A 16,822-nucleotide genomic window follows, 5' to 3' on the forward strand; every position below is an offset into this window, starting at 1 on the left:
CCTCTGCCCGCACATTACCACAGTTCCTGTTTCGCCCGTGGCAGCTTCAAGCCTCCGTTTGTAAAAAAAAAACAAAAAACATAACCTATCATCCAGTCCGTCAACGCCAGCAAGACTGCAGAACTTTGCTGTCACTTTGCCCAGAACAGCCACAGTCTGCCAATCACTTCAAAGTGAAGTTCAACCCACAATTGCTCTGCATAGTGAACCTCAAGACTCCTTAGTGTTACACTTACTGAAAATGTATCCTCTAATACCCAACTCCCTAAAGTCTTTCACCTTCACACCCTGGAGGGCTTCTGACGCACCCTTGCAAAATAGAAAATCCTCACCTCTATTCCTTCTGCCAGTTGGCCATTAATATGGAGATGATTCAACTCCCCCAGTGTTACAAGTCATTCTCTTTTAATGCTATGCTAACAATACCTGAATATTGTCTTTTCCTTTTCCTATTTCTATCCAGCTTTTTAATCTATGGCCTGTCCCAGAGCCATTAAGGGCAGTGTTCCATTTAATCTTATATTTCTTAGGTAATTATACTGCACTCATTATAAAGAAATACAAAAGAAATTAATTAAAAAAGCTGATATTAAAGCAATTGTACATATGAAATAATTTCCTATTATTTAGGAAGTCCAAGAACAAAACACTTAACTGTGTAGTATAAGAGTGTTATGCAGTTATGCATGATTGCAAGAGATGAAAAAATTGAGAGGAGATATTAATTACCAGAAGCATTATTAATCTTCAGGCCACTGAACAACAGGATGACATGGCGTTCACCTTTACAGGACGCTCTGGAGACATAGCACTGGTGCTTGCCCATTAGACACCCCGTGGTAAAACTCATAAACACTGAGCTTTCAGGGAGTTAGCTCACAAACAAGGACAATTTATGGCCTATTATCTTCAAAGACAAAATGAATTACAATTTGAGGGATGACAAGCACTCAAAGGACGTGGTATGAATATGTAAACATTATCACTGCTTTGTCTCCTGATTTCTCATACTACTTAGGGTTTAAAAGCAATAACAAATCACCACAGCACTGAATGTCTCCCAGTTTTTAAGTAACAATAACATAAACTTGAAAAATTTGATTGTAACTAACCATAAGCATCAACCAAAGATAATATTAAATCTACATATCTGCACTGTTATATGAAGAACAATCCATAACATTTTGTACTTCTGTTTCTGAATAAGCAACACCAGAAGACTAACAGCACAATGTAGCACAGTAAAAAATGAGAAGACTGCAATGCCACGGTGCTGGGTCTAGGGGATGCTAATCATCATGTTCAATTTACAGACTAAATGCAGGATCTACAGTGTACAACACAACATCTGGTTCTCTGACACATCTGGATGTCCACATGTGCCTGCTAAAGCACATTTATACAACCCCACAGGTGGACGTGAAGCCAAACACACACACAGGCACACAGAGTTGCATAAGCACAACCATCTGCCCAGTCTTCATATAAACAGTTTCAGAGGTATAGTGTAACATTAAACTGGACATAATTTGGAGCAATTCTTTTAACTGGTATGTATAAAAAACTACTGCAGGAGCCTCATAAGAAAAAGAGCAGCACAGCAGCACATGGTTGGAACATCCTGGAGAGATAATACAAACTAATAAGAAAATATGTTAGGAAACATCTAATTTGTTACTATCCCAAACACCATCTATTAGTATCTTTATTATTATTATTATTATTATTACTATTATCATCTCTTACAAGTCAGTAAAATTCATTCTTCAAACCTCCGCATGACAATCAAAATAACGCCTTGGCTGTAGGAGTTCGGTCAGAAATGCATAAAGGTTTATTTATGTATGAATATAGACTTTACCTGGTTTGATTTTTTTGATCAAGCTCAACAACACGTGAGAGGTAAAAGTGATGTTTTTTGGCATAATGAAGTAGAAAAATCCCATAATATGCACTTCAACACAGGATGAGTAAAAAGAGTGTACAGCTAATAAAATTCACATTTTAATTGGTGCTCCATAAAACTATGTCAAAATACTCCTACACACAATAACAATAACATTTATGCCCAAGCTAACATAAAGAAACAGCATGGTAAGTGATGGTAAAAAGTGATTCACATCATACAAACATGTGCTGTGTGCACTAAATAAATATTGCGACGTGTGAATAAAAAAGGTTTGAGACATGTCTGTGATGAAGGCATCTAAAAAGAAAAAAAATCACTGATGAAATAATTAGAAATAAAATTTGCCTTTTTGCTCATGTTATTTGACTTTACCAAAGCCTACTCTTATTCTCTATACAGGCTTGCTAAATGGTTTCAAGGATTGTGTACGTGGTTACCAAGCAAACAGAAATGTTTAAATGCAAATAAAAAAATACTAAATATAAAAAACTGTTGCATGTTTAAGCACACCAGACTTCCCGAATGTAAGGAAAGAGGAATGAAAATAATTGTTTATCAAGCTCAATTTTAGAGGATTACCATTTACCAGCCCCCAAATGGAGACATTACAACTGTCAATACAACCTTACCCATACATTTATGTTAAATATGTCACATCACATTGTGTCAGAGTCTGCAGATCTATTCACAATTCCCGCCTTCCTTCTCCTCCTTATCTACCCTACAGTCACCCTGCCTTTCTCCTTCCTGCATTCCCATACATTCGGCTGCGGCAAAAACACACCACCTGCTTTAATAAAGGTAAGCATCCCGTTCTTATGCAGAAGATCTTCCTTTTTGCCAGTGCTGCCTCAGCAAGGTGAAGAAGGTGTGAGAAGAGAGGAAAGAGCGTCATGGCTATCCATGTATACGTATTTAGTATCTAGCATTAAAAATGACCCTTTGAATTAGGCAGGATAATTAAATAGCAGCCACAGCTCACATGAACATCTTTGTCCAAATATGTCAAGATTTTAGTATTCCACTTTTAATTACTTTTACTGTTAATTTGTATTTTCTTCTCTCAGGATATACAGCTATGATAATATACTGTATAATAACAAATATAAAGTTGCACTAAAGATTTCCTGCAGTGTTGGAGGCATATGACATTTACATATGTCTGAATGTCTGTTCATGTACATATATGTATTATCTTTAAAGATAAATAAATAAAAAACAGAACAATGAAGGCATCTTTCAAGTGATGACACACTGAATCCATATGCATTTTACAAAGGCTTCTGATGTTCCTCTAAATGATTTTAATGAATACTGAGGAGCTGTAAAACAAGAAAAGAGAAAATAAGATTGACAGTGGCTTTATAAAGGAAGAAGCCTTTTCTGTGTTCACTCATGCTGTCTGTCTGACAGTTACTGTCATTTGTAAAGGAACAATGTTGTGCTCTGTTCCAACAACTACATGACAACGATGAGAAGAAATACTTCAGTAGTTCTAATGATGGACCTTAGAAACAGCTCAGCCTCAGACAGTGGGAGACCAGTTCAGATAAATAACCGGTTGGCCAGGATGCTCATACGCCATATTCTAACGTACACATGTTTTGTGGGCCTACTCTGAAAACATCTTCAGACAATCACTAGCCCAAACAAGCACTCCTCTGTTTATGCATTGTGAGATCTTCCTCGCCTTTTCTCTACAAGACAGGTTTTCTGCACTTGCTTTGAATGGGCATTGTATTCATCAATCAAAAAAAGGTCTGAATTACAAAAAGGGAGCCTTTCTTTTAAAATACAGCTGTCTACCTTTCGCTGACAACACAGCCTTGAACCTACCACCCCAACCTACCCACCCACCTTTTCACTGACATCAAACAGAACCTAAGACCTGGTTCCCTAATGCACAAGCTATTTTTAACTAAGCGTTTCTAATAAGCTGCTGGGAAGCTGTACATTTTTCATATGCAAGCACATATTTCCTTTGTGAAAACACAGAAACACACTTTTTGTGTGATTAGCGACTGACAGAGGGGAGGAAAGGAACTGAATATGCGTGTATCAAATTGCATGCCTTTCAAAAAGGAGGAATCCTAATGCGAGGAGTCGTCTTCCTGTGCACCACAGGTATGAGTGAATTATTAATCGGCCAGCTCATTTTAATGCTTTTTAAAGTGCTTTATTTTGATGTGCTAAAACATACTTTTAGCCATATTCAGTCAGGCATGCATATCATTATTTCTTCCATCAAAGAAGAGTGTCGCCCTTTCAAAGAGCACAAACAACTCAGCCTCATTTAAAATAGAAGTTCGAATATCAAAGACATTTTACAAAGGCTGGGCTTCAAACACTGTGATGAAGTTTTTTCCCCCTCCACTTTATAAAAAACTTAGATATGCAAAAGGTCTGAATTGTTTTTCAGCTTTTAACCTGACTAGTGTAAATCAAAACATCCTGCAGTAACACAAGAAGTTAGACAAGTGAGAAGCATCTATCCAGGCCTGCTGATGTTCAGTGTCATTATTATCAGAAATCTCATCTATTGAATAAGAGACGTCTTAACTGCCAACATTGTTTTTCTAACACAGGGGTTATAAAAGTAAATTGTGCATAAAAAAAATGAAACTACATTTCCTTCAGACTGACGTTCAGTAATACAAATACAATTGGTAAACATAATCTTTATATAAAGAATAATTAGATGCAGTGATGCACATACACTGTGCGGTATGCAGGACAAAATCTAAAGTTTTCAATTTTTGCTTTACACTTTAAGACCATGTTTTATTTATGCTGTGGAGATGAAGCTGGGCAACACAGTTTGAAAGGCAGGTGTACAAGTATTGCAAGTGTCTTTCACACATCTGACCATCTTTGGGAAAAAAACTTTTTTTTTATCCACTGGTTCCATACAGTGTTATTAAATTAGCACCTTTTAATACTAGTCCAAACACTGTTCGTGCTTAAGCACTTCTTCTAGTAATAGTACAACCAACAATAGAACCTCAACTGATTGTGTACTTCTAAGATCATCAATGCTGTCCTTTTTCATTGCCAACCAACCTTCTGTTAAAACAATATAGGGCCTTTTAGACAGACCCCAATCATACCAAAACTCGAACATTACATTTAAAGTTTCAATATGTTTAAATCTTGTATTTTACTTTGTGGTGTAGTGATTGACATTATTGGCCCAACAAACAAACCATTTGTAAGATTAGAACCTAAAATGCCAGAGATTGTTTTGGCCTTAAGCTCCTCCCCTCACCATGAGCCCAACCCCCTACTTATGATTCACCACCTACACCTGTCAATAAAGAAGCCCACGGATAAAACCATTCTGATCTGATAACATTAAACAGAAGTAAGTGTTGTCTGTGTGGCTGTGTGTGTGCAGCAAAGTTGAGAAGGGATGTTGCCATCACATGTGTGTACACACATGGCTCAGCTGGGATTTCACATACAGGCCCCTCTCTTCCCATTCACATCAGCTATTATGCAAAGACAAAACATGGGTCACATGTCACCTAAACATATATTACCTGAATTGATAGTTTAGCCTAATGGTAATTGATGGTATTTAATGCCTGGAAACCGGCAGCATGAAAAGGAACCCTTTGAAATTGAGAATTGTCCTAAGGGAGTTTTTTTTAAGAGTGTTTAATGCTTAAAACTGCTCTCAATATGTTGTTTAATAGGTTTACTTTAATTAGACCAAAAGGCCTGTTGTTCAGCACCATTCAGGTGTAGGGCCACATGTTTCCTGTGAATAGTGCTCCCTAAATGTGTGTGGTGTAAATATTGGCCTTACCTGTCCCTTTGGTGAGCTCCTTCTCCCCCCCACTTTCTCTGTCTTTGGTTTGGTCCTCCTGGTCTGCGGTGGTCTCACTAGCAGCCTCCACATCCTCACTCAGCTCTCCTGAAGGGGGAGGGAGGATGGGATATGTAAATTACCACGCCATCAGAATTGGTGGAAGCACTTAAAGGGACGGTAGCGTTTTTTTCTATAGGAGCTTGCAACAATTACATATGCTGACACACAGTTGCAAGTCTAGCAGACAAAGAGGGCAGAATCTGCTTTCTGTCCTGTGCTGTCTGATCATCACTGTAAAATTTGTTTTGACCAGAATTGTAAAATCAGAGGGGGAAGATTATAGGCAAATATATTGTTATTATAATTACTATTATTGTTGTTCTTATGATATTATTATATTTGTATTGTATATTGTATTGAGTGTGTATATATATATATATATATATATATATATATACACACACACACACACACACACACACACACACACACACACACACACACCATGTATTCAAGACCATGACACTAATATGGTTTCCTCTATTTAATGTGGACATAAAACTGCGGAAAGAAAGCACAAATGTGGCCTCAAGTGGGCAGATGGAAAAATGGAAGACTAAAGAAAAACCTTAGAAACCAAGCCCCCCCTTCTCTTCCTCACACATGAACAAAAAACATACATATACATAACTATCCCCTGCTGCAGTCTGCTAGGTTACTTACCAATACAAGCATCAATTCACTTCTATCCTACAACTACACAAAATATATATCATAAATATTTTAAACTTTCAGAGCCACAATTCATTTTATTTTTATGCCAAGTCAAAGGCAGAATTCCCCTGTAACCACCTTAAAAGCCTCAGCTCGATATATCAGGCCATTTAGGAGCATCAAAGTCAAACAATGGATATCCGATAACGCCATTTGTAAGTAACACACAGAGGAAAAGATAGCAAAAACAGATAATAAAAAGGGCATCAATCTTGTTTATTTCCCTCCAGTGTCCCCTGAACATCCCCTTTGCCTGTTAAGTTTGTTTAAAAGTAGTGGGACTTGCATGCAGTGGCATTGATTTGACAACAGTAAAGTAGGCCGCAGTCAATAGGCCCTATCAGTTATTACACACGTCAGCTAATTCTCAGCAAATGTACTTAAATGCTCTTTTGAAAATGCTTTCATGCTCAGGTCTCTACTCTATGAGCTATTGATATATTGACAATGCTACAACAGCTACTGAAATATCCTGTTCAAGTATTCAGCCCTGCAGTCATCACACATCCAATCTTAGCTCACCACATGACTACCCACAGCCAAAACCACTTTTATGACGTTACATTATTCCCAACACTCACTGTTTATCCTGTCAGTTGTGAAACATCTCTGAACAACATGGCTATTTTCACAGTCCCTTTACTGATGAAAAGTCTTACTTATAGATAGAATATTCAGAAAACAATTTTTACTTACACGATTATATAGAGATGCCTTATGGAAGTAGTGATGTTTGTAAAAGAAAAATACATTAAAGGAATTTAAATGTTTAACTATTTTTTAAAGGCACATGTAAAACTGCCTTGCTTGTTAAAAGGTTGACTGCATACACACAATGACTACAAAACTCTACTACTACACCTTTATACATATGAGGTCATTCAGTTAAAAAAACAAAAATCAAAGTCAATGGAAAAAAATCTTTGTATTACTGGCAAGACAGGAGCAATATCTTCCATTTCCGGCTTGCTGATAGAAATGCTGTAGCACACAGCAGTGCGTTTGGTGCATGGATTGTGTTGTTACACACTATTGGTAAAAAAACGATTCTGTGATCCAATGATCTCGCTTTTAAATAATGTTATTTAAAATGGATGACTGACTCCTTGTCCAAAAAACCTATGTAAGTGTTCTGTGGATCCCTCACACATGAATTTTATTTTTAACCAAGTTTCAATTATGTTTCCAAGGCAACCCATGAACTCCATCCAGTGCAACCCATCCTGTGCTGGTGAGGCAGATCTTTCCCAGAAAATTCCCAGAAAACCAGAGATCTCCTACCTAGTCCCAAAATCCCATTTTACTCCTGCCTGCATAAATATCCACAAATCTGTGAGAATTCGGATACTGTACAGCTGCATAGGTGCTCAGATTACAAAATAATCCCCAAGTAAATTTTTTCACCTTTAAAAATGGGGCAAAGGAATCATTTCTTAGCTATGTAACACTTGTAGTGAGACTAATTCCCCACCTACACATAGATACACACTTTGTGTTAAACATTACTTTAATAGGCAGCCAACATTCTAATGCTATTCAGCTTCTCTGTACCCACCCCCAACTTCCTGCACACATACTGTACAAGCTAACATGTGCACTAATATTTTTTCTTCCCCATGTTTTCAATGCGTCTTTATTTAGAAGTTTAATCTGCGTTTATATGACACTTTTAGCACAAACAACACAGAGCACTGTCCATAATTTATACATAAATGCAGACATTTAATTCCAGGAGCAGCGTTACATCTTTAAGCGGCAAATGGCTTTGCCTATTCCTCATCTCATCTCCAACGGTTTTACAGAATGATTAAAGCCAGGCCGACTTTAATTAATGAAAGGTCATGAGTGGCCTAAGAGTAGGATGCAAATGGAAGAAACACTAAAACTGTAGCCATAGATTTAAATAAATGAGAAACACTCAAAGCTATGGCAGCAGGCCATTTCTAACCCAAATCTGAGAGATGTTAAGGACAATAGCCTGAAGGTTGTCTTCTAATTAATTGTCTTCATTAACAAATCCTAATACAATGATACGAAACAGTTCCATTAATCTAATCATGCAAGCTGAATAAGCCCATTGCCGACACAGAGATTACACTCATCTGTTCTGAGCATATACATATCAGCTTTGCTCTGCCAGTCACTCAGTGGGGACAGACCATGGGCTCTCTGTTCCAGCATCTCACAGACAGACACACACACACACACGCACACGCAAACACGCACACCCCGCACACACACACACACACACACACACACAAACACACACGCGCGCTTAGCAGCCTTCCTATCTTGTGCTTCGCTGGTGAGTGCAGAGGCGTACTCAGGTCCATAGGTGTCACTCTATACAAGCTAGGAGAGAGCAACTTGCTCACACACATTAATGAGGTGCAGGGGGGAAGGGGCCGAGCAGCAACAGACAGAAACACACGGGAGAGGGTGAAAGGCAAGAAAAATGTGGAGATGACAAAAGCAGATGCTATGCAAGAGGTGTCCGGTAAGGATGAGACACTGAAAACAGAAAGATTACCTTCAGATGAGAGAGAGCAGCCTTCCTTTCCCCTGAAGAGCAGTGATTACACTAATGCTAATCAGACTGACAAGCACAAACGGCCTAATAAATAATTGATGGTATCCACTGCACTTTCCAGTATTCCTTCCCAGACTGTAGAGAAGAGCAGCAGCAAGTAATAATAGTCACTCTAGATATCTTTCACTAGGTCAGGCTCCTCCTCCATCCTCGGCCTCAGCAGAATACATTGCTATGATGATAACTGCCTTTCTTAAAGTACAAAATTCCAGTCCTACCTGAGAATGGCTCCAGTCTTCCTCAAACAGTAGTGACAGTCTGCTCTGTTTTTATTGCATATACAGTATCTCAGTCAACAACACTGTCTTTTATTTGTCTCTCTTGGCTTTCAAAAGTCCCGGAGAACCAGTGCGGGGGCTGAGCTGAGCTTCTCCCTCTGACCGGCTCTCGAGTAGGGTTGAGCTCTGCTTCTCTCTGGGCTCTTGCGTGGAGCTGTGTGTCTAAGCTGTCATTACTCTCATTATGATTATTGAGGCTGTTGTTATCATTTTAACCAGATGTCACAGGACCGCACTGTAAATCAGAGCGGTGTGCTTCCCCCGTGCTTTATCCAGGGCCGGACAGCTTCCTTTTCTTTAACGCTGCACTGTCGGATAAAAAGCAATCTTATTTCACACTTCATAGACTCTATCTTTCTCCCCTACTTTTTCTTTCAAAAAATCCCCCTCTTGCTCCCCCATCCTCCCTTGCACCCCTTCCTTATATCAAAGTTGGCCTGACTCTGGACTGGAGGGTGCAAAATGAAAGTGACAGGAGGGTACCATGGGACAATGAGACACAGGACCCATGCTGAGGGCTTTCATGCATTGTCTGCTCCTCATATCAGCACCTCTGCGCCCCTTACGCTAGACCCCCCTTTTAAAGCACAACACACAGGAAAACACCACCACCCCTCATAACGCCACTGACACACACACACACACACACCAACACACACACACACACACACACACTTCTGGGTGTCCTCAAAAGCAACTTCTTGTAAAACCACAACCGAGCAAAACATGCCCACAATCTAGCCAGAGACAAGAGGGGCTTTTGCTTATGAACGCCCAATAAACTACAACATGGTATTTTCAGTATCTTCCGTGGCCACTGCACTTCAAGATGTAAAGCTGAGTTAAAATGTGGACATGTTATGCTGTGCATGAAAAAGTTTTTTTTAATAACATACTGATCTGCATGTTGATAAATCTTATTCCATCTTCATTTATATGAACTTCAACTATCACAAAAATGATTCTTAATGCAAACAGTAATATTTAAATGAATAAAACGTAGTAAAATACACATAATTGCACATAAAAATAAATACAGTAAAATACACACAAACACACATACACAAAATAAATGTGTTTCCATCTCTGTACTCTTCTTTACTTACTCCCTCTCACACTCTCACATTTTGAAAAGAAAGAAGAGTAAGCTACCTCAGCACTGCTGGTCGGAGTTACGTGTTAGATTCCTGACCTGTCTATGGGGGGACTCGCTGGCCTCTCCCTGCTGGCCCTGCTGTGACCTCAGGATCTAAATGTGAATGAATACTTTGTGTCTCCATGGGGCTGAGGGCAGGAGTGGCAGAGGAGGAGGAGGTGCAGGAGATGGAGGAGGGGTACGAGGTTAGGGCAGCTAGTAACTGAAAAACTTTAAACGGCAAGTTAATCACAAACAGCAATGATAGCTCCCACTGCCTTAGAACAATATTGCGGCTTCCCCTCCTCCACCGCTCTCCTGGTGGTGCCTGCTCATCAACCCAGCCCCATAGGTCTTCAACACTTAATTTGATCCCACAAAGTCACTGCCCATTTTAGGACGCTCAGCGCATTCAGGTCACAGACATAGAAGTCATATGTTCTTTAACAGAAAAAAAATGATTTAAATACTAAATGTGTTTAATTTGTCTCCTTTTTTTGCTCTTGATACTCAGTAAGTTAGGACCTGTTACTGAGCACCATGAAATGTATTAAATATGTTCCCCAATGTGGTATCTCATGGGAAATGATACTAATTAGAAATACTTTTCGTGATAATGGCATGTTTAGATACATTGCAAATAAAGTATATAAAGTGAGTGCCGCTCTAGTTATTCCCTTTGTGTTTTACTTGAGTGATAAAGGAGAGGAGGATCTGGGTTAATGTGGCTACACAGGGAGGGAGCATTCAGGGACTGCTCACTCTTCTGTCCCAGCTGACACGCACGCACATGCACACGCGACTTCCTTGAATGTCCAAGATGATGACCGTTCGCTAAAAACATATTATGTCCACAACGGAAGATGTAGGATGTACTTTTGCCTGCTAGGATGGTGGGCTAAAAGCCTGAATGGGGAGCAAAAACATCACTGGGCAGTGCTCTTCCATCTACTCTGCCTGAGGGACATTGTCCTGCACAAAGAGTCACTCTGTCACCCCCCACCATGCATTTATGCTTGTCGTCTCCCACTGCTGCGTCCTCTTAAATCAACCTCCTTTTATTAATGCATCATTTTCTTTTTCCTCCAACTCACACTACAATGCCTTCACCTATTTGAAGCTATTCAAAGGGGCCAAGCAGAATTAGGGTGGGTTGATAGAGTGTGGGGGTGGCTGAAGGGGTGTCTGGAAAAAAGTCAAAAAGAAAAAGCATCACTGCCGTCATGAAGGGCAATCACATCAACTCTGAAATATTCACCAGTGGGTTGGAAAATGCGATGGTACAGTTACGACAGGCGAACAGGCGACTCCCCCCACTCTAGCCCACAGTCCCCCGCCCCTCTCTCCATCAGGGCGGAAGCACGGTGGACACTCTGAATATGTATAACCCGGAACATTTATTGATTTTTCAATTGGTAAAAAAGGGACACAAAAATCACATAACCTGAAACTGTCACAGCTCTTTTGTTCATAGCTCATCTCTCCTGATGTTTGGCTTTTACCAGAAACTCTCTTTAATTACCAGGTACAGCAAGCTTCAGAGCCTATCTCCACAGAGACACAGCCACATACAGCCTGCTGGGCTTAACAAGACAGCACACATCTATTATATATGACATACACCCAGCAGCTTTTGTTTCATATCTGACTAATAAGAGCACTGAATATGACTATACCCACAGTTTGTTTTGTTATTATACAGAAGATATACTGCAAAACACTTCCTTAAAGAAAACCTTGAAAATGTAAAATATAGTATGCCACATTAAAACAGCACTTTCATAATAAAAACTAATGCGTAATAGAAATGCTTTTCTGAAACGTTTCTGCATAACATGAAATTATATTATCGATTTTGAGTTGTCCCGGGTATGGGCAGGTGCTTGTATGTTTGTCAGAGTGTGCACACTCATGTACACGTGTGTCCATTAACAGGTGCTTATCTGTTTATATCTTCTTTAAAGCACTGCAGACCAGTACAGTGGACTGTCTGAGAAAGATCTCTGCCTGTCGATTTATTGAATGCACCATTTGCATATCTTTGTAGTGCATCCATCTGCCTGTGGACTGTTCTGTGGAGGTATTAGCTCAGAAAATCAATGTTGCCATGGTTGGATGTATGTAGCGCCTACCTCGGCGCGTGTTAGGAGTTCGGCTCACAGCTCCCACATGGGTCCTATTTAAATGAGTCCTGCCGGCAGAGGCTTTCCTGCCGGTCTTTCGCAAATTTAAAGTACACAATCATATTTCTCAGCATGCCCCTCCAGAGCGGGTTGGTTTGCCATTCTCTTCAATGGTCATCCCGCCTCCCTGTCTCTATCTACAGCCCAGGGCCTATCCGGCTGTTTGTTTATGAAAGCGTACGCCCAGATAAAACAGAATCTGCCAAGGTTATGAATACCAATTTTGCCAATCAATTTTATTCAAAATATAGGGTATCATTGATGTGTGTTTGCTCTCAAAAGTTTAACAGCCTGCTTCAGATGTCAGAAGTTCAGATGTTTCAGGATAGTTGAGAGGAGAGGTGGATGATGGTGGGCTTGTGTTTTATTGTATTTATTTATTTATTTATTAAGGTTATTTTTATTTATTACTGTACTTTAGACAGCCGTACTAATATACCTGGAGACAGTGTGTGTGGGGACCTCGCTATGGATATATATTCTGGTAGAGACTGCAATGGATACACTGGGAAACTTTTGTTCTAACAACCACCCTGGCTGGTTGCTCATAGCTAATTGCTAAAGAAATCCAATGATTACACTGCACTGGCACTTTAAAACATCCATGAGGGTGCTAACACTTAGTGAAAAAAAAATCTCTTGCTAGCTCCATCCATTCAGTTTCTAATACAAATCAAACACAGGGAGCTTTCTTTCACCATTTGTCTTTCTTTCTGTTTCTCTTTGCATAGCCCATCCATTACTTTCACATGAAATATGAAAAGGCAATATCCTCTCTGTGTTTGTACTGAAGCGTAAATGTGATTGTGTTGTCATTTATAGGAAATAATCGCAAACCTCTCTTTCATTTTCCAGTTCAAATAACCATGAAAAATTAGCCTTCATTGTCAGCGAGGACAACAAAGGGATGCACACAGACTATTGCTTCACCACTGCGCTTGACATTTCTCCTTAATAGGAAAACTGGTGGTTGTTTCTATCTTTCTCTTTCAATCCTTTTGTAAACTTGTTTTTTCCCTAATTAAAAAGTTCTGCACTCCGATCTTTGTAATTCTTTCGTGCGTCTTTATTCAGTGTGGAGGGCCTGTGAGGATGGGTTGGAGGGTTAGAAAATTCTGGTCCCATGCACAATGCACCCTGCTCATTAGCACCCCTACCCCCTTTCTGCTAATGGCTACTGTTAGAGGGAGATGTCGCCAGACAACCACTACGGGGCCTAGGTCGCCGTGACTACCGTCCAGCAGCCTGATAGATAAATAATTCAAGAGCTATCAGACTCCCTGGCAGCAGAGCAGTCCCAAAAACACACACTTAGGACACATCTTGTAAAGGCCTTCCTAACTTATCAGCATTTAGCCCGTACAAATGATGTACAACCAGATGTCTGTACAAGACTACACACAATTAGCCTTAGCAGTAGTCAGAGGATCCTTTCAATTCAGAGAAATCTTTATTTTCAGTGTGAGCAGCGAAGTAATGGTAATTGCTTTCTGTATTACTGCCATTAAAGGCTTAATAGGCAGGTTATTTTCCATTGTAATTATGTACAAAATAATCAAACAACTTTGCAGTGCAGTTATTGGACATGCGTTTAACCAACTTTATGTTTTGCTCGCTACAATAGGTATGGAGAAAGCAGACAAAACTGAATATCAATACAGCACGGTGTATGTACTGTAAGTATGTCAAATACTTAATATTATTTATAGGAAAGTACAAGCATTATATCACCTTTATTGCTACTTTATTAACCCTGTGATAGTATTTGTATGTGATTATCAAGGCAGATGTGTCAATATTGTAAGCTCATGTTGAAATATCAAAACATTACACAGAAATACATGTATATAAGTTGTCATGTATTTATATCTCTTTCTCTGGGTTATGAGCCATGAGTGTTGTTGTCATTTTCTTTTGACTTCTGTTTCTCACTTAATGGAGAGAAGAGAGGTTAGAAATACATAAAACTGTATAACAAAATCAAATCCAGATGCCCATTTAAATGCAGTGTTATGACTCTCACGGTTTTCCTAACATAATACTTTATTCTTATTTGCATACTTTTAAGATTAGATTTTGTCTGGCAGGATGGCTTGTGATGCTTATAATGAAGTTTCCTTTCAAAAGGCTAATGAAAAAGACTCATTTCAAGCAATTAGCAGCTTCTTTATTCACTTCTTGTAATGTATTAATTTATTATCACATAATTCTGGCAGCATTATTTATTTATTTGATTATGCACACACCTTACAGCCTTAATTACAAAATAGACTTGGAGCCAGATGATGGGATGCAATGGACCAATTCAACCATCATTTAAACTAGTTATCCTTCTAATCTCAGTGGTATATCCAGCCTGTATTAATCTGAGCCTAATCAGTATGCCAAATTGCTTTAGGCTTTCAATTTTACCTGAGATTCAAAAATGCCTATGACACATGACGGAACACCCTGCATGACGGCTCCTTTTTTGTTGCTGTAAAGTTTATTCAAATGATGGTTCAGTTGAGCATACCCTCACAAAGTAAGTCAAAAATGTAAATCTTTCTAATCACAGTTTAAATATTAGAAGATGGTTACATCCAAGTAAGATTAACATTTACAATTTAAAAGAATGTGCCTTTGAATTACATGTATGTGAGCAAACTCTGCTTTGTCTGATTCTTCATAAACATGTCATAATACTATGAAAGTGGACTGAAATCTCCTAGAGGGGTGGAACCGAGCTGCCCGCTGTGCTGCTCTCCAGAGCAAGAGACTTGGAGTGATTACAGTCAAACACTGCTACTCAGTTATCTTTGGCTCAGCCACAGGAGAGGGAGAAGAAGAGACAGGCAACAAAGAAAAAGAAAAAAACTGCAAGAAAAAAATGGAACTGATGATGTGGCAAAAACATGGGCCGCTATTCTGAAATTACCAAAATGACTAGTATGTCTGATACTGTTCTTGTAACATTTACCCCATGCTAAAAAAAGAAACCCCACAACACCCCAGTAGCAATCACTGAGGCAAACAGATCATTGGATGAGGACCAAGACTATTTGATGTCCACTAGCTGCAAGACAACTGCTCACAACAAAGTATATTCTTCCCAAACACTGTCAAGAACAGCTCTGTCGGGGAAGAGATATAGAGACATTTCAAATGCCCTTGGATTCTGAAGTGGAGGCCAATTAAATGGCTTTGCAGCATCCATTTTGTGCCAAGTGAACAGGTATGAGCAGGAGAGGGGGAGGGGGAAAATTTAATGGCACCAGGGAGGCAGAGGGGAGAGAGCGCACTGGCAGGTAGGTGTGGTACCAGTTATAAGCAGACTTCACTAAATACATTTTTAATGTATGCACATTTGTGGAACATTATGATGACACAACATCACATAAATTAAGGTAACTTCTTACTGCTACAGGAAACATTATGTTAATGGTCTAACAATCACATATGAATCCATTGTAAAACGTAGGGTTTTCCCACACGCCTCCTCACGTCAGTTTAGTGCTGACTGTGCATGTAGGTATGGAAATTAGCAGGTTGGTCAGAGTTGTGGAGTCCCTTGGCTCTCTAAGGCATGGTCAGGGATTAACAACCCCTATCCTATGGAGACCAAGCCTGCTAAGCTGCTACATTGGTGCTGTGCTATACCACATCTCGCATTTCTATTGTATGCATGTCTGTGGTTGTTAGTGTTTCTATTGGGTTTTTATAATGGGTGCCGTTATAGTTTTGGCTGCAGAAAACTTTTCTCACTCATTAGTCAGAGGTTGGCAAGTTAGGGGTGAGAGCCCAGTAAGGTACAACATTAATTAATTATCTCAGTGGTTGATGCGTGGGTGCTGCAATGGGGCCTAACTAAAGGAAAGTCTTCCTCTGGAGAACTAGTGGAATAAATAATTGAAAAAATGTTATGCCATGGGTTGGGTGTCAGTTACCAGGAGAAAGCAATCACTATTCACCACACTAATTATTAAAACAAGCTGCCTACAATAATATGGCTCTTTGTGGATTCATGGTTTCTCCCCTGTGTACTGATCCAACATCCTAAAACTTCATCATGTACTCCATCTAGATCCTGCTGCTGGCTCATGAATGGGCCCAGATACAGCCCCTCCTCTTCATTCAGCCATGTCTTCTTAGCTCCAGCCAGG

The 16,822-nt window shown here is 39.5% G+C and overlaps 1 protein-coding gene across 3 annotated transcripts in view; it reads right to left on the reverse strand.

Annotated features, from left to right (window-relative positions):
- zfhx3 (zinc finger homeobox 3) overlaps positions 1–16,822 on the reverse strand; it is a 136,123-nt gene that overhangs the window by 23,192 nt on the left and 96,109 nt on the right. For 2 of the 3 annotated variants that reach the window (XM_034872511.1, XM_034872435.1), the window contains one exon: positions 5,718–5,825. The exons of the other annotated variant lie outside the window; for it this stretch is intronic. In XM_034872511.1, coding sequence (XP_034728402.1) covers positions 5,718–5,825 — 108 coding nt within the window. The remainder of the gene's footprint in view (positions 1–5,717; positions 5,826–16,822) is intronic. 3 annotated transcript variants of the gene reach the window in all.

The sequence above is a fragment of the Etheostoma cragini genome, chromosome 1 (assembly GCF_013103735.1).
Source record: "Etheostoma cragini isolate CJK2018 chromosome 1, CSU_Ecrag_1.0, whole genome shotgun sequence".
Taxonomy (NCBI): Eukaryota; Metazoa; Chordata; class Actinopteri; order Perciformes; family Percidae; genus Etheostoma; species Etheostoma cragini.